Source organism: Phoenix dactylifera, chromosome 8 (genome assembly GCF_051530095.1).
Source record: "Phoenix dactylifera cultivar Ajwa chromosome 8, Ajwa_hap1_PhDact_Kaust_v1.1, whole genome shotgun sequence".
Lineage (NCBI taxonomy): Eukaryota > Viridiplantae > Streptophyta > Magnoliopsida > Arecales > Arecaceae > Phoenix > Phoenix dactylifera.
The window spans coordinates 27,997,420-28,024,298 of NC_143197.1; the positions used below are offsets into that span (position 1 = coordinate 27,997,420).

Genomic DNA, 26,879 nt, shown 5'->3' on the forward strand with positions numbered 1-26,879 from the left:
GCCTTCCAAAATCTATTGTGCCCGATAGGGATGTTTCATGAGTTATATTTGGAAGACCCTTCGGCATATGATAAGCACCACATTGAAATTTTCATCTACCTATCATCCGCAAACTGACGGCCAGACAGAAGTTGTTAACCGTAGTCTAGAAAATCTTTTAAGATGTCTGGTAGGTGAACATGCTAGGATTTGGGATTTAGTGTTACCGACAGCTGAGTTTACATATAATAGTTCGGTCAATAGGTCCTTAGATATGAGTCCCTTCGAAGTGGTGAATGGTTATAAACCTAGGCAGCCCATAGATCTGATTTTTCTGTCTCATCAACATAGAGTCTCTGAGTCTGCACAATCATTTGCATCACACCTGCATACATTGTATCAGAAAATCAGCAAACACATTCACTCTAATAACTTAAAATATAAATCCCTTGCTGATTTGCACATACGTTATAAAGAGTTGAATGTTGAAGATTGTCATGATGAGAATTAGACCTGAATGATTTCCTTCGGAAACATTCAAAAAGTTGCAAGCTCATAGTGCGAGATCGTTCAAAATCCTAAAAAAAATCAGTTCGAATGCTTATGTTGTAGATCTTCCTGAAGACTATGGGATTAGTACGACATTTAATATTAAAGATTTAGTCCCATACAAAAAGACAACATTCATTCTTTCTGACCCCTTTGTTGATACACCCGCCTTTGTTGATCATCCTGACCCATTACATGTTAAGCCTCCACCTTCAAAATTTCATACTCGCAGAAAACACATATAACATATATTAGATGAGCATGTTATATCTATCAGGAGAGAAAGTTACCGACGTTACCTTGTTCGGTGAAAAGGTCGACCAGAATCGGATGTGACGTGAATTTCGAGAGCCGAGTTGCAGCGCCTTGACCTTGACCTTCTGAAGCAGTACGACAGCCGGCCAGACCTGCACTCGATGGGATCGAGCTTTTCCCACCCGGAAGGAGTTGAGGGGACATCAGAGCTGATCATCGACCCGTCTAGTCCACCATTCTTATTTTGGATTTTATTTTTTTGTTTTATTTTTGGGCTTGTTTGCATTTTTATGGTTGTAAGGCTTTATTTGTGTTATTTTGGAAATTATTTGTGTATAAGAGGTTTTGTGTTAATTTTCTTGTTTTGGGCTCTAGGATCCTTATTGTGATTAGGATTTTAATGAAAGTAATTTGAGATTTCTTCCCCACGTTTCCTCCTCCCCTCTCTTTCCTCTCCTCTTCCTCTCTTCCTCTCTTTCCTCTCCTCTTCCTTTCTCTCTCCCCTGTTACTCTGTTCTGTCGCCACAGCAACCTTCTCCCGTTTTCGATGCTGCATCAACCGTGCTCTCTGTCGGTACAGGCCCGGCACGGTCTATACCGACTCATGCTGCTGGAGAACCGGTACGGTGCCGGTACCTGTTCCTCCGACCTTACTATGTACCATACCAACCAAGATTGCATACATCCACGTGACTATATCTACATACCAATGTATGCCCCCATATCTATACACAATTTGTCTACATTAGTGGTAAGGCAAAGTCCGTACCACAGTACATAGCATGGTCTGCCGTACCGGCCAGTACATACCGGTCCGGCCCTAGACCGGTACCGGATCCGCGTGGAATCCAGTACCGGGTTGTTTTTATAGTAGAGCCGACCGATACGTGCTCCGTACCGGTCGGTACTGTACCGGTCCGGCCGGCCACCGGTACGCCAACCGGTACCGGTACGGCAGACCTTGGTACATACCATGGTATCTCCGGGTATGGACCAGTAAATACTGCAGTATGGTCGATCCTTTAGACCACATTAACTACAACATGCTTGTAAAAATTATCACAAAGAAATTACATGACCTAGTCATAACAAATGATATTGTGGACATGCTTTCCTTCATCTGTTTAACAATTACTAACATTGCATTGAATAATTCGAAGCTTTCAAGATCAAACCCTTAAAAATAGAAACAGTCATTACCCAGTTACGTTCCTGGGGTTTCGGAGGGGCTGATTAGGGACAATCTAAACTCTAAATCTTCAGCAGTTTTTATATAGTGGCTGACCCAGGACTTAGAACCCATGCCATTGCAGTTGTCAGCCCAAAACTTTACCATTGCACCAGCAATGGCCCCATCAAACCCTCAAATATGATAATAGAAAATCAAATGCACAACAGTATACAAAATGTTAGCACATTTTGTACTTGATTTGAGAATGTGAATTGTAAAAATCATATGGTATAGAGACAATCTAGGATTAAGGTTGCTTATGTGTCGAATCATCTCAAGTCATTTTCACACATTGGAATCATATTTTATAACATAAAATAAATGAAATAATATTAGCTAAATATAATGAGTGGTATTGCATAAGAAGTGCCAGCCTAATATATAACATTTTCTTTTTCTATAACTGCATGGTTCATCCATCTGGCCAGATGATTTCTTACATAGCTACTATATTATCTTTTAGAATATCAATAAACTTGATCTTTTTCACTGATTGATATTTTCTTTCATAAAATAAGTACGATATAAATATTTTTGTTCACTGATAAATGAGGCTGGATACCAGAGATACACCTGTTCATCTTGTTCATCACAATAACCGACCAAAGAAACCAGGTTTCGGTGATGCAACCGTGACAACAACTCTATTTCAGTGAAGAACTCTTTTGAACCTTGTAAAGATCCTTCTTGAGCTCGTTTTATGGCGACAAGTGTACCATCTGCTAAAATACCCTTATATACCTTCCCATACCCTCCCTGGCCAACTTGAGTCGAGTCATTGAAATTGTTCGTTGCCAGAGCCATTTCTTCAAACGTAAAGTATTTTACACCATCAACTTTAAATGAAAATTTTGACGCTGCAAAAGAAAAAAAAGAATTTGAGATCTGGAAAATGAATTAAAGTAGCCTGATCAATTTAACTAATTCTATGCAGCATCCAAAGATAAGAATCATGCCATTTTTGGATAATTCATTTCAATCCTCAATGACACCACGTATTTCAGTAACTCTTAGATATTTTATTCTGCAAAGGGGATCTAAAATTTTGATGTTTAGGGAAAAAACTGGCAAACTCCTATTGGGTGAGAAACCAATTTAAAATAAACTAAAAGATAATAGGAAGAATGTGACGTCATCTATCTAACCTTGTGCATGAACAAAATCTTCCAGTTATGGTTCGAGATGTAAAAAATAATGAAATAAAGGCTACTAATGGTACAAGCAAGCTTTTAGAAGGTTTCAATGGCTAAAGCCAGCAACTTGAAATGGACAATCTAGATATCATGTTCTTGATTGGAAAATAAAAAGCATGTTCTACATAGCCATGCATTGTCTTGTTATATCCCTGAATTATTCAATCAGCCATTTCAGATACTTCCAAATTCTTTAGATGAATACAGGAAATTATAAGGCACACAGCTAGAACACATGCATGAATATTTCATTAGCTGGTTATGGTAGTGGAGTTAACACTACATAGTTGTTCAGGTGCAAAGAGATGTTAAAATGAGAAGGAAACACTCGTATATCATTTGCTCCAAACAATGTTTCTATGAATGAAAGGAGACAGTAGATGGCCCATTATCTATATGATTCAGTAGAAGAATATTGGGAAGGCAAGCATGTGTATTAGCTTTCCCACAAGTGCAGTCAAGAACACAAAATCTAGCACAGTGCTCACGCATTCTAGTAAGCAAACACAAAAGGATATCACTATGAACAATATGTAACAGCTGATATTCCTCGTACCATATTTGTAGGGTTTTCAATTCCAGATTCCTACAAAAAGAAACTACGGAAAGTATATAATAAGCTAATTCTCGAGTTGAAGAATCTTCAAGTCTTCAGAACGGAATGTTGATCTTAAGCAAAGCAAAAGCAAGGCAAAAAACTAAGAACAAAATCAGGCGTTACTAGACTAAGACAACTTTGGGCATTCTTTAGAAATTATGTATTTCTTTCTTCACTTTAGCTGCTTAAAAAGATACTATTCATTTAACTAAACATATATATGCCTCTTGAGGGTTAATACAAGAGTTGTCAAGTCATTCTTCACAATTAAAAAAAATAAATAAACTTACATGAGCGTCTTTTTGAAGCCACTTGATTTCTAGAGTGTCTTCTCATGATCAGAATGGTAGCCAACGCAGATACAGTGCCTGCACCAGCGACTGCCCCAAGAAGAATGCCCGCAACTGCCCCCTTGCTTAATCCCGTTTTTGAAGTATTTGGAATCTCTGCAATAGCAATATGAGTTAACACCAGCTTTACTCTATTAAAGTTGCAAAAGTACATAAAGTTCAAATTAGGAATTGCAAATGAAAAAATAAAAAAAGAATCTGAAAATCTGAAATCACTGAAAGTCTAAAAAATTGCATGATGATATTTTATGTTGGAAAAATTATGGTCTCCTAACATTTGTTTTAGCAACTTCTCTACCTTCCTCGAGGAGGTATGGAGCCTTTGATTAGCTTAAATAATATAACCTTTAGCCTTGAAGAATCTGGAATTCTACAATGGACGATTAAAGAGATAGTCTGCTCTGAATGGAACTAAGTGAAAATATTCTCATACCATTTGAAAACCCTGTTATAGATTACAAGTATCAAGTATCATGATTTGGGGAACAGAATGACAAGTTAGTCAGAGGCATAATGCCAAAATGGCGAAGGATGGTTTGAGTACCAATATGGAACAATATCATTGGCTTAAAATATGCAAAATAAGGTTGCCTAGTAAAAGAAATATTTATAATCAAGAGAATCTCACAACCAAAAAAGTAAACAAAAATAAAATACCAAAGAAAACTAATATGGGCTGGAATTGATGTTAATAATACACAGTAATGGGCCACAAAAAGAATAATTTTGCACCAATATGGATTAATTTACCAGAAAGATAACAAAAGTAAATCTAGATGGGAGTTTATTGGTGGACCACGGACCCCAAGGAAGTATCTTCTAAACCATCTTGGAGATGAGGTATATGTGGCTTCTGGGAGGAGCAGCATGGCTCAAGCTCTTATGAAATGGCTAAACTAGAAGCCAGGGTTTAAAAAGGAGAGTTGAAGGATATTGCTTCATGAGGTAGTCGGTACACCAATTAACAAAGCTAGTTATTGACTTAACAGATCTTATTCTGTGACTATTCTACCTCAACTGTGACATGGCTACATAGTTCAATAATTCCCAAGAATTTCTGAGTTCATGCTTATAAACAATTAATCAGATTTTTTTCTAGAATTTCTCATGATTAACATGAGAACTGTTGGTCTTGGAAAAATTCAAAAGCTGTGTAAATAATTTCACTTTTTTGTTTCCTGATGTTCAAATTCATAATTTATTATACTTGCTTTTTTTTTTTAGCTTTTCTTTGGTTTAAGAGAACAGAGGACAAAATTTTTAAAAAAAATAATAACAAATAAATTAGCAATTTTTATAGACTTAAAATAGTGGAGAAAAAGAAAAGGAAGAATACTCAAAACTAGTAAAATTTTGGTATGCTAAGGATAGTGGTATAGTGAGCAGCAGTACTGCAGTAGTGGCCATGGCACCAAAATAGTGAAGGTAGTGGCAACAGTGGTGTTAATGGCAACAATTGTAATAGGAGCAACGTTAGTGACAGGAATGTTCGAGAGAACAGTTGCAGGAGTAACATAGCTGGCAGTGTTTATGTGTGGTGGTTGTAGTAACAGCAAATGTTTGTGGCACTGGTTGCAGAAAATTAGAAATTGGCAGAAGATGGAGCACTGAAGTTTTATTGTAGCATATTTCTCTCAAGATAAAAGCTTTCTTATTGAGGAGAGATAATTTGACCTGATATTTTATTCTTCTTTGTTTTATTTTCTTTCAATAACCAAACAAAAGAATTACATTTCTCCTTTTCGTCTTCAACTCTAAAACAAAAAAAACAACGTAGGCTTTTCTAGCTCTCTTGTAAGACTGTTCTCATTATGAACTTTTCATCGTACAATTATAATTCTGATTTCATGTACATAAATTTTTATTTCCTTAGTGATTGATATACCTATCAATTTTTGTGGGTGTTCATGTGCAATTTATTCGTATGGTAATGAGGACATACCGTTTGCATAGGGCCCCAGTGTGAAGTTGAGGAGCTCATAGGGCCCAAAAGTATCTGAAAGCGTAATCTCCCATCCCCTAAGCATCCTTTGGATTCGCAAAATTTCAGTTACATTAAATAAATTAGATTTATCTGGATATAACTTCAAGTGCATGCTCAACCTTGGTCCAACCTCCCATATATATCTATCAATGTGTAATTGATAAAGAAACAACTTGAGGAGAGAAGTCAGGTTGATCTCAAAATCAGCAATATATGGAGGAAAGTCTGAGATTCCTGGACTTTTCAACCGAAATCCAACTCCAAGAGGGACAGCACATAAACAAGGTATAGGAGACATTGGGTTATGTTCATAAGGTATATCCGTCGGGCAAGGGATGCAATTTATGTTAGAGTTGGTCGAGCTTCCAGAAGTCTGCTTTTCAACCTGAGGCTGACAATAGCGAACCAGATCAGGCTGCTTTGCATTTGCACATACAGGATTTCGATATAACCTGAGCATAATAATATATAGATTAAATGAGTTACGATGCCACTGTACAAGAAAACAGTAAAATATGGAACCACAAGTTTGTGCCAAGTGTGCAAAAGTATATAAGCAGGCTACTTCTAGCGAAGAATAAAAGAATAAAATGGAGCTCATACATTTGAATGAGTTTACATTTCAGAGAAGTAAAAAATCTGGAAGGTAGAATATATTTGTCAGGTTTTTTCATTCAATAGTATGGCAAACATACTGCACCAAGGGATTCATCCCTAAGCTCAAGGAAGTGGTTCCAAATGCCAAATTTTTCATCTGGGCCAATATAAAGGTCTCAATTTGTATAGGCATTGATCAATGACTGATATGAATAAATAAAATATCATCCTCAATTATCTGCTGTAAATTCTTATGTAACCATAGATATCAGTTAATAGCGTATAAGAACATGGGCCAATGTTACAGGAAGCATGCACAAAGAGACAGAGAGAGAGAGAGAGAGAGAGGGCGAAGAGGTAGGCTGCATGCAGCAGCACAGCAGCAGGGCAAAAGGCAGCACAGCCAACAAAGGGGAGAAGCAAGAATAGCCATAATCTTGACAGAAATTTGTTATGATTTTATACTAATTTATCAGCCAAATGCCCAGATTCAATTAAAATATTAATTTTGGAAAACCTTGCACATGCGTAATTTGTTTAATCTGTCTATTTTTGGATGAATACACACTGCAGATATCTATTCACATGTTTGCGTGCTGCACATGCTTGTCTGTATGTATCTTAAAAAAAATAAGCCTTCAACATAAAAAATGTACATACTTGCAAAAGGAATGATAAAATGCATGAAAAAGCTACAGGACATCCAAGCCAAAATTTAGATAAGGTAAAGGTTGGCTGAATAGACAAATTATTCTTTCCTCCTATCAGCCAGGAATAGTTGGTTATCATCCAAATTCTTTGCCATATATACCTTCATATTTTGATGTAAGTATGTACATACATATGAACATCAACAAGAGAATGCAGATATTTCAAAACAATAATAACAATGCATTCCTACAGGACTGTAAGAAAAAGAAACATACAACATGGTAACATTCGCTGGAGGATGAAAAGCAACAGGTATACTTGTGAGAGAATTGTTTTCAAAATCCCTGAAAATTGAACACTTAGTGTTAGCTAGCAATTCATATATATCAGGTCCATCAAAAGAGAGTTGCTGGTCAACATATCATACAAGAAAAGAGTATCATTTCCACCAAAAGTGATATTCTGCCAAATGGAGGATGGAACAGAACCATTTAGTTGATTGTTCTGGAGAGACCTGCAAAAAGAAAAGGATTACACATTTTCTTGAAAATGCAGTGTACTAATGACATTCATGTGCATGAATCTTATAATGTAGATCCTAAAATGAACATATATAAATGAATATCTTAATGCGGTACACCATGACATGCCATGTCAGAATTTAAAGATATCCTTTTTAATAACTGTATTAGAGAGTATAGCTAATTCTAGAAAAAGGCAACAAAAATCCATTCACCGGCTTAGATGTTTTATAGTTACAAAATAAATGCAGGGAAAAGTAGGCTTACAATCTCTGGAGCTTCGGAAAACCTGAAAAGTTTGTAGGAATGGATCCATCAAGAAAGTTGTTTGACAGGTCACTGCAAAAATTTCAGAATACAATAGAGCCCAGAAATTTATCAGTTTGCTGCAAACATCAGATGACTCACATGAAATAGGTCAATTTGATTTGACCAACAGATCCGGAAAAAGCAAATGAAAGCAAACACAGTTTGAGAATACTTTCAATCTCAAAGTTGAGAATTCTTACATCGTCGTCATACTAATCGAAAGCTTATAAGATGGCAAGGGTCCCTTCAACTGGTTCGAACTAAGATCTCTGAAATATGAAAACCATCAATTACTAAATAACCATCGAACTAATCAAAATGAAATAAACTAATTTATATAATTAATCCTGAAGAAATCACAACAACAATCCATATTGCCTGGACCGGTGATATGAAGAGTTGAGGTGTCCAGGAGAATTAACACAGCAATCCACATGGAACCAACATGGTGACACATCTCTACTTTGCACGTGCCTCCGTTCATTTATACATGGTTGTGCACGTATAGCATATAGCTATACATATGAGCTACTATGTAACTAATAGAGCAATAAGATTGATACTACAGATGTCTTACAGTGCTTTGTATATAACTTAATATCCAGCTTAATAGTAAATAACAATTCATGTCCTCAGACATGACATATTCATCTTAAAGCGCCAAAATCTCTCATAGAAAGATGGTGCGATCATGGTTCGATGTTAAGAACTTAAGATAGCTCCAAAGAGCATCATTTAAGTTTCTTAGGGTGCCACGATATTAATAAGTAATCATCACATCAAGAAACTCGAAATTTGAAGTTGCCCATACTTACAGGTACATTAGGTGAGGCAGCTTACTCAAATCAGGAATAGATCCTTGCAAGTCACAGTTCCTAAGACTCCTGATAAAGAGGAAAACAATCATTTCTTCTCAGTCAATTTCTTGATTTAGTCTATAAGTTACCTCACTATGAAAAAATAAGGTATTACAGTAAATCATGAAAAGCCATCTTTTTCATGTTCTAATATTGCAACAACCACTGAATGCACAAATCTTAATGGAGAAAAAGTGCAAACTTCAAAAATAAAGGGACATATAGATATCATCATTGAGCATGAATCTGCAAAATATAAAAAAAAAAAAAAAGCAAAATCATCATCAAGCAACAATTAAATTGCGCTTGCTAATCAACCACAATTCAGAATTTATGAAGCAAGGATGAAGGAAAACAAAGAAAACAGACACATACAAGCAAGACTGTCAAAAGCATTCACTTAAATGCTAAGTGACTGATAAACAGTCATCTAACACCAAAGTTATAAATGATACTCAAACAAATAGTCATGTTGTTCGGTTTTATTTAAACATGAGTTAAAGATGATGAGCGTCTTGTTCATCCATTAAAAACACAGGCAATCTAATGGTTGGATAGAGTTTGATTCCATATTAGTAGATATAGTTGCTAATCCAGTATCTAAATTCTAAAGTATTACCACTACTGTACAATGTTATTTAACAGAGAGTCCTTTCATGGCATTAATTAATGTGCTTCATGAAAGCATAACAACAAAGTGAGATCCTTCATCTGCTGCCTGCAGTGTGGAGCAAGAGGTCATTGCATTCTTGCCAGGAAAAAGTTTTATTGCAAGGAGAGACATTGGTGGGCTGGCATTCAAAAGATCAAGAGTAGCAGCATAAAGCCTGCATCATGAAGTTAGCAGGCAGAGCTATTCAAGATTTAAAGTTTTAGATGATTTGGAGGCCCAAATATCAGACGCATAATTGGTAAAACATAATGCGTTGCTGATTGCTAAAATCATAATCAAGATGGTGCACAATCTAGGACCGAGTACCCAATATATAGTGGGGAATGGTTCTAACATAAATTACTGGACAATCAGTTCTATGGTACCCAATTAATAATTGAGTTAGTCCCTTAAACCGGATGTCTTGAGGAGGACCTCACTGTCATATACTTTTAAATGCTCATGGAAACTGGACTAAGGATATTACTAGAAGATTCTTTTCCTCAAACAAATAATGACTTCATATTTACTTTTCAATATAGGGATGGAAAAGATGTGTCTTCATGGCTGTATATTCGAGATGGAAGAATGCATATCTAGTTGGTTGGTAACTTTCTTCCAGACCTACCTCAAAAAACAAACCACGGGATCATGTGTTGTTTCATCTATTCCAGCAGCTACAATAGTTGCTTTTCTACAGAAGGTAGCTTTGGAGAAGCTTCCTTCTATGGAACTAATGAAAAGGAGGCATGTCTACTTTCTGATAGAGTGTCCAAGCTGCAAGGCTTCCCTGGAGGACTGACACTCCCTACTTATGGACAAATATTAAAAGCCAGCATGGAATTCTTTATTTATATTAAGGAGAGTAACCTAGGAGGGAAAATCATGTGGCATTGAAAAATATTTATTGCTTATGCTAGCTGTCTCTATTTATTTTTTTTACAGATAGAGAGAGTCCAGCCCCTTTATATACTTCCTAAGTAAATACATCCTGGAGCATCTATCCAAAAGAGATAGGTGTTAGAAAATCTTCAGTCTATAGGATGGATGCATTGCTCGATGTTCCAAGGCCTGCCAACTAGTCTGCTCCTTATTTCACTTCACAGTAGGTCCTAGAGGTGACGAACTTGGTAAGCCTCGAGGATAATCACAGACTATCATCAAGAAATGGATGATACCTTTTGTAGCATGCCGATCAGTTCTTAATCCACCAAATAACCATGGCAGGATCTGCTTCCATGACGTTGGGAAAGTGTTGAACTCGAGCTGAAAATTTGAAGGAGGATGGATATGTCAACACAACTGATCATGGTGAGGTAGAAACCCCACTACGGCACGAACGACACCAAGGCAGACGGTAATTGAAAAATGAGCAGGGATGGATCACGCTTCCAAGGCCAAAAACACCATCTTGGCTAGCCACTCCAAATGTATAGCTCTCACACACTCGGAAATCCTAGGAATCAACCACAAGGGAGGAGAGAGAATAGAAAGAAGGAGGAAAGAATAATTCCCACAAGAGAACTCTCAATAATCAGTAACTCAAAGATCTTGAGGATGATTACAAGAGGAGCACCAATAAGGGTATTTATAAGTAATACAAAGGGACTCTTTTCTTCAACTTTCTAATATGAGATTTCAAGTCCTATTCTAACTCAAAAAACCTTAATTACTAATTTTTCTAATGACATCAAAAGTTCTTAAAAAGAAAGTTCACAAAAATCAGAACTCCCTAGAATTTACTAACATCAACATCAAAATCTAGTTGTATCCCAAAATCTGTACATATGAGACCCGAAACCCATGCATATGGGATCTGTGATCCGTGCAGCCTGAACTCGGGACCTATGTGGCTGGGACTCGCGACTTGGCGCTCCGATGTCAATACTCCCCCAGTTAGAAAAGACTCGCTATCGAGTCTAGATCTTTTTGGTCTTCATATTAAGGGGATAGATCAGCTATTGTTGCAAACACTCCATAGCCTCTAGAAAGTTTAATTTTGTAGATATTGTGATTGATGCGCTTCAAAACCTTGGAAGGGCCATCAATTATTTTATTACATGGTGTTCCGGTGGTAGGTCGCTCTGCAGAGGCATTAAGAATGCGCAATGAGCACAAGAAGTTGATATAATCCTCAAGGTATGATAAGAAAACAAGATCTAGGTCCAACGCAGCCGAAGGATTGATAAAACCAATGCAGGGTCGAATGGAGTAGCGAGATATAGGAAGTACAGCTCAGGATCTTGTGATATCATGGGTGGCAACCACAATAGGTGGGCTTGCTTGATGTGCTAATATATTGTAGTCTTTCTAAGATTAGCCATCTTTTGCAACATCTTCAAGTTAGGCTCATTCGAAGCATAGGACAAATTTAAAGACATTAAAGACCACTGAGCTGGAAGCGCATCATCAACGATATTTTCTGCATTGTCTGAACAAGTATTCCAAGCAAGGTTATGCTTTAAATTGAGATCTTTATCGGTCCTATTCCTTTCAACAGAATCAGTAGTCAAGAGCTCTTTTTCATATTCTTCTATTTTTGTTCTCTCTAATGATGGACTTTCACTTCTAGTTTGGTTATCCCTGCTTGAGTTGTCATCAGCCACATCTTCATCAATATTCCTAATTGATCCACCTGTTTGTTGCATAGAGGATGGCAAAGCACATCTTGCATTTTGGATCCATGAATACTGCAACATTGTCTTGGCATCCAGTCTTTGCATTGCATCCTTTTAAAAACATTGATGGAGAAAGTCAGTATTGGCGACAGGCTCACAAGGAGAAGAAATTGGAGATTGTGCATGAGAATATGCTGGTTGCGGCATAATTTCAAGGCTATTCTTGTTAGAAGTACCCAATGCCACACCAAGAGGATGAGAAGGTGATTGTGAGGAAAGGTTGTGTTGTTTAATGATTTTGCACGCCATGGAGCTAACAAGTACGGAGACTTCTTTGGTTTTTCCCCATTAATGATGAGTTTCTCTTGTTGTGCTACTTGCAACGTATACATCAGATAAATACTTCCTCAATTATGTCTTGTCTATAGGAAGGGGCATTTGATGTAGCATCAAGCAATTCTATTTGAATTTCATCTAAAAGTGTATCCACAAGGAAAACTAACCTTTCTGCATCATCTTGGTTATCATTTTCTAGCAGGATTGGATTGGAACCACCATTGTGGACCTCAAAAAGAGAAGAAAAACTTGAAGAACTTAAGGGGTTTGTAGAAGTAGAGGTACCTGGTTGCAAGAGATCTAAGCAATAGAAGCCCGGTACCAATAAAAGCTTGGCACTTGAAACACTTGCGAGGGTTGGAAGCGATGGTGTTGGAACAGCTGGGGTTGTTAAGGATGCCCTTGTCCTTCTTCTGAGATGTTTAGGAGGCGTTGGCTTTAGAGGGCGCCAACATTTTCGACATAGAACTTCCCTGGTTGGATGCTTCATTTCTATATCTTAGAAAGTGTGAATTACTTGTTCTTAGCTGCTACTTCTCAATCTTTGTTGCCAATTGTATCATGTCATTATATCCAATAGGATTGAAGTTACACAACTTACAAAATTTCAGGCTTCAAGATATCGCGCTACGTTTGCTCTTCAGGCTCGAATTCTATTGTGTACTCTTCTATGATCATATCGTACTATTGAAGATTGTGAAGCTTTAGAAATTTATTTTGATGATAACTTACATTTAAATTAGCAATGCTTTTTGTCTCACGTTCAAATCTTCTTCTGTCCTTCATATTCACGTCGTCGCTTCAAATTTAGCACCAAATTGATGCATATTTTTTGAGCTAGATGGCGACTACCTTCACACGTCGATTGTTGGGAACTTCGTTAAGCTCGAAAACTCATTCAACGGTGTGGAGCTAATCAACAAATTTGTCAGGTTGCAGGCGTCCTTCAAAATCACGGACATCTATTTTGATGCCAAAGTCGCGATGGTTGTGATGTAGTTTTCGTTCGCCTTGACGATGATTATCTTCTTCACTCGATGAAGATGCTCTTCAATTGTAGAACAGATTGAAATCTTCCATTTTTTCATTGGAACACTCATTTATTATCAAAGGGCACGCTCTGTTAGAGTAGTGATTAAAACCTTGACAATGACGATGTTCACTTGTCATTGTTGAAGTCACTAATTTTCTTCTTGAAGTTGCTCAAGCGCTGGCAGCACAATTCATCAAATTTTGTCTTGCAGAACTTACTTACGTTCAACATACTCTTCAACATTGCGATGATGGGGCGGCATCTTGAAATCGTGCTCTGGTACCGATGCCAAGAAGATGTTGAACCTAAGCTAAAAACTCGAAGGAGAATAGATGTCGCCACAACCGATCGTCGCGAGGTAGAAACCCCACTATGGCATGAACGACACAGAGGCAGATGGTAGTTGAAAAAAGAGCAGGAGTGGATCACTTTCTTCCAAAGCCGTAAACACTATATTGGCTGGCTACTCCAAGGATACAACTCTCACACGTTCACTTGCAAATCCTAGAAATCCACCAAAAGGGAAGAGAGAGAGAATAGAGAGAAAAAAAAGAATAATTCCCATAAGAGAACTCTCAATAATCAATAACTCAAAGATTTTAAGTATGATTACAAAAGGGGCCCCAATATAAGTATTTATAAGTAACACAAGAGGACTCTTTTCTTCAACTTTCCAATATGAGATTCCAAGTCCTCTAACTCGAAAAATCCTAACTACTAACTTTCCTAATAACATCAAAAGTTCTCAAAAGGAAAGTTCATAAAAATCAAACTCTCTAGAATTTATAAACATCAAACTTGCCTCAACGAAATAGAAAAATAACTAATCATCAAAAACTAGATGTATCCTGAGACCCATGTGTACGGGACCCCGATCCATGCAAGCGCTCCAACGTCATTCCATCAAACTACTAATGCGATCATGTATCTAATAGGAAGCATAAAACCACCCAAATCATCATGCAAAATGCAATCTTGTTTGACTAAGGAGTAAGGACTATATCATATGTAATCTTGCACTAAAAGGCATATTGGAATACGCTAGGAGAAAGCTTAAGAAGCTGAGTAACAACAAAATTTTAGCCACAAGAATGAGCAAGTGGTTTGTTGCTTAATCCACAAATTGGATAGAAGCAAGTGATTTGTTGCTTAATCCACAAAGTGGATATATTAAAATCAATACAGATGACACCTTCAAGGATTGAAGATCTACAGTTGGAGTAGGAGACCTTGCCAAGGATGCAAGCAAGAAAATCAATTAAAATGGTCTGAGAAGAGGTTGCACGTTGAAGTTGGCCTTCCATAACATGATAATGGGTAAACAATCGGCACCTTGCCATAGAAAAGAGTCTAATATGATGACAAAAGGGGTGAAAATGGCAGGTGCAATGAGAGAAAGGTGGATGCAAAATATAGTGGGTGGGAAAGAAAAGAGTGGAAGCCAAGATACTGATGGGAGAAGCAAGGCAGAAGAACAAAGTAAAATATACAACAAAGTAGGCAAGGATGGCCGAGAAAGAAATTTAAGTTCTAGAAAGGAATTTAAGTTGGCAACATACCATCGAACTAAAACAGGAAAAGATTATAACTAGCACACGTAGACATCATGAAGTGCACCAACATAAATCAATGCATCATCATACAATAGCATTTTTGGATATCAAACTTGCAAAATGATGCATATATAAAATGCATCTATTTAAATGTTAGATGTGTATCACCTGGTATTTTTATTATTATATAATTCTCGAGCAGGTGCCATACATCACATGTTTCTCTCATCTTTTCTTTTTGCTTCTTTTTTAATTTACCTCTTGGAAAGGGCAATAGATAAGGAATGCCTTGACCTAGTATGGTAAGACCCATAACCAAGATCTCCTTGAAGTGTGATGCTGGACAAAGGTCCTCTCTTGGGCTCTATAGAGACCAGTGTTAATCACATGCTTCTTCCGCGTTAGTTGGGTCGACGTATTGTAGAGGTTCATATATGTATTATGTGGAGCAAGGTCCGCCGTACCGGTCCGGCTCGGCGTACCGGTGGCCGGCCGGACCGGTACGGTACCGGCCGGGCTCCGCGAGCCAGACTTTTTTTTTTTTAATGTTGTCTCTGTTGGATCTTAAATTAAGTGAAAATTGATATTTTTTTATTACTTTTTTCATGATTTTTGATATTTTCATATTTAAATTTAGGGTTGAAATTTGAAACATATATGATGCATGATTGCATGTTATGTTTTCCTCCCGTTCCAAATGATAAAATCATATACATAAAATATCTTCAAATTAAGATACAATCATTTACATACATTTAAAGTACTCTAGGATATCTAAAATCGGGACGAGTGCCGATGGCTCTCGTAGATATCTGGATCATAAGTATAATCAGGAGGAGGCAAATCAACCCAATCAGAAGGAACGCGCGCCAGGTTATAAGAACTGTCGGATCTCTCGCTCACGCTCTGGCTCTGAGAGGTGTCCTCTGATTGTGTAGGGGCCCATCCAAATATGGCGGAAGCAAAATCCAATGCACCATGTCCGTATTCGTCAGGCTGAGGCTGTGGATAATAGAATCCGTATCCGTATGTTGTCGGATCTGCAGTCGTATCCTGTCTTCCTGAACGACCTCGAGGAGCCCGTCTTCTATATCCAATAATATCCTCACGATCTCTATCAGGTGGTCGACCGTGGTCCGTATCCTGTGTAGCACCCATAAATTGGGACTCACCGGTAAAATAAAGACCACCCTCCGGCTGTGTCTCATGAGTACCATACTGTCCTCCGCTCCCTCCATGGCTAGAAGATCCATCACCACCAGAACCTTCATCGCTGCTAGTCCAAGTCTCTTCCTCGACACTCTCCATTGGGATTCTTTGTTTTCCTTTCCTGGCCCTCTCTGTCTGGCTCCCCTGTGCCTGCGGCTGATCAGCTCTGGAAGTGCGTGGAATATTGCGCTCAGCCCATTGCTCTGGATCGACCCCAGCTTCGGTGGCTATGAAGGTAGCTGGTCGTGGAGGCGATCCTGGCTCGTCAAGCTCGGGCTCCTGCTGCTGGCCTACAAGCCAGCCGAGTAGTGGATCATCGTCATCAGCGGTGAAGGACCCGTAAATCGGATCTGTATACTTGAGCTCCACTTCCTCCTGGACGCACTTTAGCCTCAACCGCAAATTGTAATGCACATAAACAAGGTCGTTGAGGCGCTTTTGCGTCAAACGGTTTCTTTGTTTGCTGTGGATAAGGGCGAAGGTGGACCAATTGCGCTCACATCCACTAGAGGAGACTGTTTGGGAGAGGATCCGGATAGCTATCCGCTTTAGATTTCTCGCGGATCCGCCAAAATGCACCCACCATTCAGCTGCAAAAATATTTATGAAAATTACATATATGATAATTCCATAATAGTAACTAAGTAACACCAGGTGAATGTTTTCCTGATGTGTCACGTACCTGGATTCATATTGTGTTTGCTGACAACAGCCGCTCGTTGGCCAAAACTGTAGCTGCCCTCTCTAAATAATTTGCTCTGTGAAAAATAAGCATAAGAAAACCATGTTAATAATTGAAGATGCTGATATACTTACACATGCTAGTAATTACTAAATCATAATTACCTCTTCAAGACATAGGGCCGCTTTTTCTGGATCTGCCTCCATTTTGTAAATCACATTACGCAAAGCATCCAGAAGTGTTTCATCCATACCAATTCCATCTATGCTGTACTGAAATCGGGGGTTTAGGTAGTATGCTGTACATATACGAGACTATCTTAGCATAATTATATAATTATATCCATCACTATAATTGTCACTATAATTATATCTTAGTTTACCTGCTAGATGTAATTCCGTACCCATTTGCGCTCCCCACCGTTGCTCAATGATGTTGATGTATGACCGGCCATGTGCTGGATCTGCCTCCATAATCTGATCCTTTGCCTTGACCATCATGTGATACAAAAATCCCATCTGAGGGTAGATCTCGCTATCTACGGCCCGCAGCACTTCATATAATGGTTTGATAGCCTTGACTATTGTAGTAGCCCGCTGCCAGAATGGCTGTCTCGTCACCAAGTCTTCTATCTTGCTCCCTTCAGTGCCGGCATAAGAATATCTACTATCATACCACTCGGGACTGGCAAACATCTGACGTAGGGCTCCTCTCTTCTCGAGTATGCTATCAAGTGCGATGAAGTTGGTAGCAAACCGTGTGACTCCTGGTCTCAGAATCTCTCCCCCTGCATACTTTCTCATCAATGAAAGAACCCAGTTATGGTTATAAATATACCTCGTAATGCGTTGGGCTGTCTCCACCGTTTGTTGCACCCTACGGATCTTTCCAATGTCCATCAACATAAGATCGATACAATGTGCAGCACATGGGATCCAGAAAATATGTGGCCGCCGCTCCATCAAGACCTGCCCGGCAGCCTTATATTGCGGCCCATTATCAGTGACGACCTGCACGACATTCTCCTCTCCTACCATATCAATCACATCCTCCATAAGTTTCAGCATGTACGAGGTGTTGTGCACATAAGCCGAAGCATCAATCGACTTGTGGAAGAAGATCTTAGCATCACAGTATGTCAGGAAGTTGATGATGCTCCGCCTGGTCGGACCGGTCCAACCATCGCACATGATGGTTAGTCCATATATGGGCCACTTGCTCTTGTAGGAGTCAATCCAATTCTCCAGCTCCTCCTTATTGTTGTCAAGAAGCTCACCGTATATATCCTTCGGGCCTGGAGGAGCTACACCGGGACCGGCAGCTTGTATGGCGGCAATGGCAGACCTGTAGTATGTATTGTCTGCCACATTCGCTGGGATGTGGCTGAAGTGAAACCAGGATCCAATAGCTCGCCACATAGTTTTCTTCTTATCCTTCATCCACATTGTGTCTACCCTCTGCTGCCTTGAATCTCTACTGGGGAGAGCATGCGGATCTACATCATGAATTGTCGCTCCTTCTGGAACTCCTCTAGATGACTTCTTTCGGCTACCAAAACCACCCAGCATAGATGCAATCCGGCCACGTTCTTTGCCGACGCCCTCTCTTACTGAAGTTGTCCTCAAGAACTCTGGATCTTGTCTAGTGCTTCGAGAACCGCCGCCCGACTCGTATGCAGAGGGCCCAAATCGAGCCCTATGCCTGGCCACCTCCTCCTGCTGCCACTGATCATCCAGGCTTGCATGCATGGCCGCCTGAATATCTGCCTCCTCCTCATCTAGATCCTCGACCTCCTCTGGCTCCCTAGAGTGATAGGAAGGTGGCTCTGCCGCTTGGCGATCGACCTCCGCCCTCTTCTTGGAAGCTATCTCCTTCGCTTCTTTGGCCTCAGCAAGATTCTGCCTCATCAGCACACGAATCTCGTTAGGACAATTTCGGCACGTAGCAACCTCACCGGAATTTCCGGCTAAGTGTTGCTTCAACCTGGTTACCCCTCCTCTCTTGAAAACCTTGTCGCAAAACTTGCATTGAAACTGATGTCGTTGCCCCTCACTTCCAAGTCTTCGCCCATAAGACCAGCCAATATCACGCTTTGCAGGGTTCGTTTTTCTTGATGGCTCCATTTCTATCATAAAAGGACAACTTATCAAAAAATTAAGCTAATAAAGTAAATTTTTGCATTATCTTATTATTTAAGTAATTTATAAACTATTTTTTTAAGTAAATTATTAACAAAATTAATGAAATAATATAGGATAAAAAAACCGCACCTTAAATAGTCTCCGCTGGATTTTTTGGGCAGGACCTCCTCCTCGCTATCTCTCAAATCTTTCCGTCTCCGCACCTTAAATAGAACCTCTCAAGTCTCAACCTCAAATTGTTTGGGAAAGAAGTGAGCCTCGTTCGGTTTTTATAACCGAACGAGAGGCTTAAGATCGTGCTGTTAATCCCAGATTAACAGAAAATCCCAGCTTAAGATCGTTGATTCGGTACGGAAAGAAGTGGCCGGCCGGCCACTTCCTTGTTTTTTAATGGGAAGGAGTGGCCGAGGCCACTCCCTTTCCCATTAAAAAAGGAAAAAAGCTGTGGCCTGTCGGCCACAGCAATTTTTTTTTTTTTGAAAGAAGTGGCCGGTTGGCCACTTCCTTCTGCGCGTGGTTTTTGAAACCACGCGCCGGTGGTTTTTGGAACCACAGCGCCTCGCTGTGGTTCCCAAAAAAAAAAAAAAAAACTTTTTTTTTTTTGAAAGAAGTGGCCCGTGGGCCACTTCTCCCTTAAACCACGCGCCGCGCGTGGTTTTTGAAACCACGCGCCGCGCGTGGTTTTTGAAACCACGCGCCGCGCGTGGTTTTTGAAACCACGCGCCGCGCGTGGTTTTTGAAACCACAGCGCGAAGCGCTGTGGTTTCTTAAAAAAAAAAAAAAAAAACACCCGTACCGGTGCGAACCGGCCGGTTCGCACCGGTACGGGGTCCGTACCGGCCGGTTCGCAGATGAAAACCGGATATACCGGTTTTCATCTGTCTCCGGTACCGGTCAAGCACCGGACCGGTTTGTACCGGTCCGTACCGGCCGGTACGGCTTTCCTTGATGTGGAAAGCCTCCATTCAAAGCATTGAGGGTGTTTCACCTGTATTTGACACTTAGATGCTACTAGCAATTCACATTTTGCAAATGGATGGACCCATATTCTAAACTCCACTCCTCTTCACACAAGCAAGAACCCATCCACCTCTCTAGCCCTAACAAAGGTTTAAAAACCCCTGTCTCGAGACATGGGTACAAGTGCTATGCCAACTTCAGCATTGTACTATATCTCAGTACTGAGATGTATCATATGGTAATGTGTCGGTATAGGGCCTAATACCAAAACTAAAAGCATTAGTCCTAATATCCTAACACATATGACAAAGAAACTAAGATTTTTGAAGAAAAAAACTAAAAACAATGAAGCAAAAGCAAGATTCGCCGAATCGGTACTAGGGGTCATGCCAGTCGGCTATTAGTTTGGTATTATACCAAAACGTACCATACTGACCTGAGGCATACCGAAACCAAAGGGAGGGAGAGGAAGAGGGAGTTACAACTTCGTTGTCGTCATCATAGGAAACACGACTTGAGAGAAGAGAAAGAGAAACATACTGGTCTATGATCATCAATGTCGACGACAGCAGCGGCGACGACACCATAACTCTAGTGTGGGGAATCGCTTGAGGGTAGAGGAGTTGCGACTCGCTATAGGCAAGGAGGATTGGGAGAGGGGGGAGAAAAGGATCGGGAGAGAGGGAGAGAGGGGAGAGGCGAGGAGGATTGGGAGAGAGCGTAGGGAATCGGGAGAGAGTATAAAGGAGTCACAAGCAACTTATAAAGGATTGAGCACGATTCGGTCTGGAATAGCCAAAAATGGCTTGAAACTAGCAGAACCAAACAGTTCAAGCCGCTTTTGACCTAGGACCGAATCTGCTAGTTAGTCTGATATGGTATGTCTGAAACCACATGGTTCGAGACGATTCAAGAGACCCTAGGGAAGAGCTTATGATGTCCAAGCCCAATATTTCTAATTATTAGCATTTGGATGCATGGATCAAAATCCAATATTAAATTAAAAGTATGTTGATTAACATATTAACAAACTTAAGGCCATATTGCAAAGAAGAACCTCCTTCTGCCATATTACATTTAAAAAGTTTAAACCATTAGAAAGTTATGAACCTAAACTAACAACAAGTGGCCCGAATGTAATTAAAATTAATGGATACATAGTTTTCTTTTGGCAAATGTAGATGTTCTGAGCAAAATTTTTCTTATTTATCTTAGAAAACCAACATGGTGCAACCATTGGCATGGAAATAGCCAACAATGGGAATCAATGGCACTTCCAACCCAGAGGACTCTTCCTTTCCCTGCACTTTACTATTGAAATAACTTTTAAAAAATCAGGAATTCAGAGTTCTTCGCAGCCAGAATTTACATTTTAGATAATCATTCTTTGTTATAGTCTATCCATACTCCAATTTTTTAAAGACAAACCTACAGAAAGGAAATTGCACTTACAGTTTTAAAAGTGTAGAAATGTTGCTGTAAGAAGCTGGGATCGAGCTGCCACTGAAGTTATTGTTATCGAGCTGACTGCAAATAACAAAAAAAAAATGTAATATGTTAAGTCAGCATATCTAAGCACCCAGTATGTCTCTCTCCATGTTTGTGAGTGTATGTGTGTGCACATGCAGAGGAAGGTGGGGCGACACGTTGCACGTGGTGGGAAGGAGTCTGAAGGTTCCATCAAATGGCATTGAAGTAGTGATCGCTTTTCAACCACTAAGATAAAAGCCTAGACACCTAACAATCCAAATAGTTGCATCAAAAGGCTACAGCTCTCCAAAATCCAAAATAACAATTGCACAAAGAAACTTAATTCATTAAAAAGAACCACAAAGTAGATGCAAGGAGAAGTTAAGGAATAAGGAATCAAAATTAGAATTTAGATTTATCTTATTTAATTTTTCATCAATTTATGACAATAATGCATGTGGCTCGGGCTATATATTAAAGAGATGGGACTACAATTTTAATTATGTATCAAGGTGCTATCTTATAATTCTTATGCATGGAGAGTAGGGTGTAGGGGGGCAATAAAAACAAAGAGGGTACTAGAAGTGGTCAGAAACTTCTAAGGAGTGATAAGATTGAGTAGTGAAGATGATACAAGGAGGTTTCTAAGGTAATGAAGGGGGTGAGGTGTAGAATACATAGGAACAGGATAACTTTATGCCTTTAATACAGAGCTGCTTACAGTTAGCATCAGCTTGGTAAGAGGGGGAAAATAGTTGAGAATATTCTCATGCATATAGCATGAGCTTCATATTGATATCTAAATGCTTGCCCCGGATTTGATAACTAGAATCTAATAAAGACCAAAGGGTGAGAATTTTAGAGTGTTCTGATTTCTGGAAGGAACCTAAATCATAGGTTTTATTCTTGCTCAGCATATCAAAGTGCAAGCAAGAACCAAAGGCAAGGTGTACGGTAGAGAAATAAAGGAGAGATGGAGGACGAAGGTGAGTGAAAGATTATCCTTTCCAAATAGCACAAAACAGCAACCAAGGTGGGAAACCATCTAAAAGTATGTGAAGAATTCAAGGTGAAAATCCCAGAATTAAGTCAATTTAACTAAGGTATTTAGTCTCAAAAATAATTCCAATAACAACAATAAAAATTTCTCAAAAAAAGTTAGAACACTAAGTTCCCAGAATTTTGACACATAAAGTTTGGTCTCAGGTACTTATGCTTTAAACTGAGCTTCCATTCATATAATTTGGAGTGATAATTTCATATTAAGTCTGTGGCAAACTGAATCAAGAGAAAAAGGGTCTTGCTGACTGGTTAAGTTGCCTACACCAAATATCCGAATCATGCTTCTTGGAGAAATTTTGGCAAAATTGGTTTTGCATTTAAACTTCATTGGTTATTATTATTTTTAAATGCCAGAACCTAATAATTTTAAAGAAAACATAGCATATGCAAAGATGGTGGCTAATCTTCTTCTATGGGTATCTAGCATGACAAGACTTCTAGGGTATTTCAGAGAGCCTTTATTACCTTAAGGGAATGGCCTAAATGCTACTTGTGATATAATAATCTAAATTGGGCCTGTTCTTATCTTTGTCCTCAAGGGTTACGTTGTTCAAGGAGTTGCCTTGCTTGCGACTATCTTTTGTTCTTTTGTATTTTATGTTAGTTATTTTCTTTTTGGGGCAATTCAATTAAATTTCTATTTTCAGTTTACATTTTTTTTATTCTAGATGTCCGCCAAACCAAAATTCTAATATGTAAGGTCAGGTTATTGGATTTGGAGGTAAAGCTAGATGCTTCTCTTTGTACACACTCCCATACCTTAAAATATTATGGTGGTGACATTTTAGCTTTCCCCATAAAGCAAGACAGGTTTGAATTCTTGTGGTAACCCCCATGTCGTTCGCATATCAATACAATACAAGAGATAGTATGCCTCTTGTATCTACTCATGCTTTGCCAAACTAGATATACCCCCTTGTCGATACGGTTTAATATACAGATTGCGATATGGGTTGAGGAATTATGGTGTGATTGAGATTTCATACCTCAGAAGCAAGACAACTATATTAAAGAACCATGGTGGAACAACACGTAACCATAGTCATCAAGCCTTGGCCTAAGTCCTACCTATTTGAGGTCAATAGTGGAAAACAAAAATTAAAAATTAAAAAAAAAAAAAGATGAACAAGTAACCAAGAAGGAAAAAGGAATAGGTAACTATAAGGTAAAGAAAAAAAATGAATGAAGATAAGAAAAGAAAATTCTTCACCTTTTAGCAAGATAAAGATAAAGTCACAAAAAGATTCTGAGGAAGAAAATCTAAGAAACTTGATAATACACAATATAAATGCTAACTAAAAAATTGAAAAAAAATATATAATTGAATGAAAAGCATAAAATATAAAATGCCGTGTCTTTTAAACATTTACATAACTGATATGTCGGTTGGCCAAAAACCCTAAAAGATGGTATGCAACAACCTAGAAAGAGGTTCATTAACCCAAAAACTATTATCAACAAATACAAGACACCTTTTATCGGAGTTGGGAGACTCGGATCAGTGAAACATTACTTAAAGTAGATGTGATACAAATATGTTAGTGAAAATAAACAGTGTTCTGTAAAACAATCTGATTTGGATGTTGGAAATTTAAAACAGAATTGAAGATCCCTGATATAATAAACTGAATGTGGCAGAATCATCGTGTTTCTGAAAAAGTAAATTATAAAATATTAAACATCTACTCAAAAAATAAACTTTTTGTAGAATTCAAATTTTGAATAGAAGTTTCTACAAAAAAAGGACTGATAGCTCCTTGCATATCAATATAGGAACAGTAGATACCAGCACAAATAAATAAAGATCAGCTTGTCAACTGAAGCAGCATTTTTTCCTAAATGAATTCAAGGACATACAGAATTTTCAGACTTGGCAGCTCTGCAAATTCTCGAGGAAGATGTCCTGATAAGTTGTTGTTGTCCACCAGCCTACAAAAGTTCACAAAAAGAAGAAATAATAAAGATACACATAAATCTGACAGCATGGCCCACCAAAGAGGAGGAAATGAAACAGAAACACACTCACAAGTGAAGGAGAATAGGTAGTCTGGATAACTCGTGTGGAATTTGTCCACTTAATGAGTTATTGTTCATGTGGCTGCAGGTAAATGGGAGAAAAAAAATCAGGTAGCTTAGAAAAATAAGGGCTTCTTCACAACTAAGAGCAAGACTGTGAATCAAAACCAACTTACAGATGCTTTACACGGCTTAAGTTTGCAAAAGATTTAGGTATCGGCCCTGATATTTGGTTCACGTCAATTTGCAATCTATCTAGATTAGAAAGGTAGCCAATATCTTCAGGTAAAGAACCAGACAGTTGGTTACCATTCAGAAGCCTGCAAATACAGCACATCCTGCAACTTATCAGCAAATGAGTAGTTCTTCTGGGAAAAAATAAATATTATTTCCAAGATGTCGTTTGAATATGTAGAAATAACTTGCATAAAGGCATTCCATTGAAACAAACAGTTAATTTGTGCTATCAAGCTACTAAATAAGAAGAAGAACAATGACAATTGAAGTAGTTGCACACCAATAATCTATTTGTAGCATAACCAAACTTAACCAGGACAACACAAAATCAACAAGTAATTATCTAAACATATTCAGTATGTATGTTTGTAATTTGCTATGCTTTGCCAGTATGTTACGTGACTAAGTATTTTCTGACTTGAATCAAGTAACCTTCGACTGAAGATCAGAATGTAGGCCTTCGTTCAACATTATATAACAAAGGAAGAATCTTTTCACAGAAAGCTTCATCCTGCTGTGTCCACATGTGTACATTCAAAAGGATAATTTCAAGTTTGCATTAATCCTCCTTTTCGCGAAATCTTCACACCTGATTTATCAGTATATCTCTTACATGGATGTATTCACATATTTAATGGTGAAAAACCTATTACGAACATAACATGTTGGACTACATTGAAGCAGAAGAAACCAAGAAATCATCAGAATTCACTAGCCAATGACAGTGATGAAGGAGTCCACATTAGCAGTATGGCTCCAGCCAATTATCCACTCAGAATCAAAAAAAAAAAACTTCTTGTCAAGGGCAATCATAGGTTAAAAAATCAAGAATAGTTAGTTGATCTTAGCTCCCAATTTGATATACAATTCAGCAGTGCCTCACCAACAAATGCTAAATGAGCCTTTTGTCTATCAGTTCATCGTTTGCCCTTTTACAAGAGTTCTGGGCTGAAGTCTGTGTTTTCTTCTTCATCCTTGGTGTCCTTTGTTTTTGACCTTGGTTTCAACTTTTTCTAATTATATGAGACCTAAGGGTCTTACAGAGGGATTTCAGATTTGGCATATTTATGTGACTCTTTGGCATGTGGCCACAGAGATGGATGCATATACCTGTATAATTTGATGTAGGTTGAGAGCCATTCAACGTTGGCATACTGAAATCCTTAAATCCCACTAATGCTACAATTTGGGGTGTAAATCATCTGCAACTGAGAAAAGCATCTTTGTGGATTTTCTCAACAATCAAACCCAAGAAATATAATCTGATAAGAACATTACTTGATCCAGCTTGTTGACACCCCTCTCAGCATATTCTCTAGGGAGAAGTTCCTGGTTTGATCATGGAAGGTGGCATTGCCACCATATTTCCCAAAAAGGAACAAAAAGAAGTGACAAAAAAATACAATTGTAAGAAAATAAAATTGCCAAGAAAGGGAAATCAGTAACTTCTTTTTCCATTTGGACAAACTCAACACATGTACCTATGTTTTGTTTAAATTCTGAATGTATATTGTGATGTGAATTGAAGGACTTCATATCACACAATTTGTGAGATTAGAGTAGTTTTAAATCAGTTATGTATTCCTAGATTACATAATAAAAAAATGTACTTCAATTGTCTCTTTCAAGTTAGATGATGCAACTTGTCATGATTTTCCTTTTTGCTAATCTGATTTACAGTCTCCATTAAACCCAAGGTATGCTGTGCCGGTACCAGGACCTATGCCAGTATCAGGACCTATATCGGTTGCCCGATGGCATGGTTTGGTACGGTACCATGCCGTCTCATGTCGGGCCCATACCGACACAACAGAGCTGGCTAGAGAGAGGGAGAGG

The 26,879-nt window shown here is 38.6% G+C and overlaps 2 protein-coding genes across 7 annotated transcripts in view; both read right to left on the reverse strand.

Moving 5' to 3' along the window:
- Positions 1-26,879, reverse strand: part of LOC103716688 (putative LRR receptor-like serine/threonine-protein kinase At1g06840) — a 59,478-nt gene that overhangs the window by 23,218 nt on the left and 9,381 nt on the right. For all 5 annotated transcript variants that reach the window (XM_008804790.6, XM_088703376.2, XM_088703375.2 and 2 more), the window contains 12 exons: positions 24,983-25,126; positions 24,817-24,888; positions 24,648-24,719; positions 21,711-21,785; positions 9,033-9,101; positions 8,418-8,486; positions 8,176-8,247; positions 7,815-7,901; positions 7,663-7,731; positions 6,098-6,591; positions 4,096-4,251; positions 2,588-2,871 (listed from right to left, as the gene is read on the reverse strand). In XM_008804790.6, coding sequence (XP_008803012.2) covers positions 2,588-2,871; positions 4,096-4,251; positions 6,098-6,591; positions 7,663-7,731; positions 7,815-7,901; positions 8,176-8,247; positions 8,418-8,486; positions 9,033-9,101; positions 21,711-21,785; positions 24,648-24,719; positions 24,817-24,888; positions 24,983-25,126 — 1,663 coding nt within the window. The remainder of the gene's footprint in view (positions 1-2,587; positions 2,872-4,095; positions 4,252-6,097; positions 6,592-7,662; positions 7,732-7,814; positions 7,902-8,175; positions 8,248-8,417; positions 8,487-9,032; positions 9,102-21,710; positions 21,786-24,647; positions 24,720-24,816; positions 24,889-24,982; positions 25,127-26,879) is intronic.
- On the reverse strand, positions 15,987-19,517 carry LOC120104154 (uncharacterized). 2 transcript variants are annotated; one of them, XM_088703374.2, is made up of 5 exons: positions 19,428-19,517; positions 17,540-19,282; positions 17,322-17,455; positions 17,158-17,233; positions 15,987-17,065 (listed from the first exon to the last, which is right to left on the reverse strand). In XM_088703374.2, the coding sequence occupies exons 2-5, from the start codon at positions 19,278-19,280 to the stop codon at positions 16,041-16,043; spliced, it is 2,976 nt and encodes a 991-aa protein (XP_088559500.2). In that variant the 5' UTR covers positions 19,281-19,282; positions 19,428-19,517; the 3' UTR covers positions 15,987-16,040. The 2 variants fall into 2 exon arrangements, with proteins under 2 accessions (XP_088559500.2, XP_088559499.2); XM_088703373.2 differs by lacking the exon at positions 19,428-19,517 and having other exon boundaries at positions 17,540-19,426.

Bases quoted from the DNA above. Each gene is read 5' to 3' on its own strand.
- LOC120104154 (XM_088703373.2), bottom strand. From the start codon at position 19,289: ATGATAGAAATGGAGCCATCAAGAAAAACGAACCCTGCAAAGCGTGAT. The intron at 17,234-17,321 runs GTAATTATGATT...TATTTTTCACAG, and splicing joins CGGCCCTATGTCTTGAAGAG to AGCAAATTATTTAGAGAGGG. The intron at 17,066-17,157 runs GTACGTGACACA...ATATTTTTGCAG, and splicing joins CAAACACAATATGAATCCAG to CTGAATGGTGGGTGCATTTT.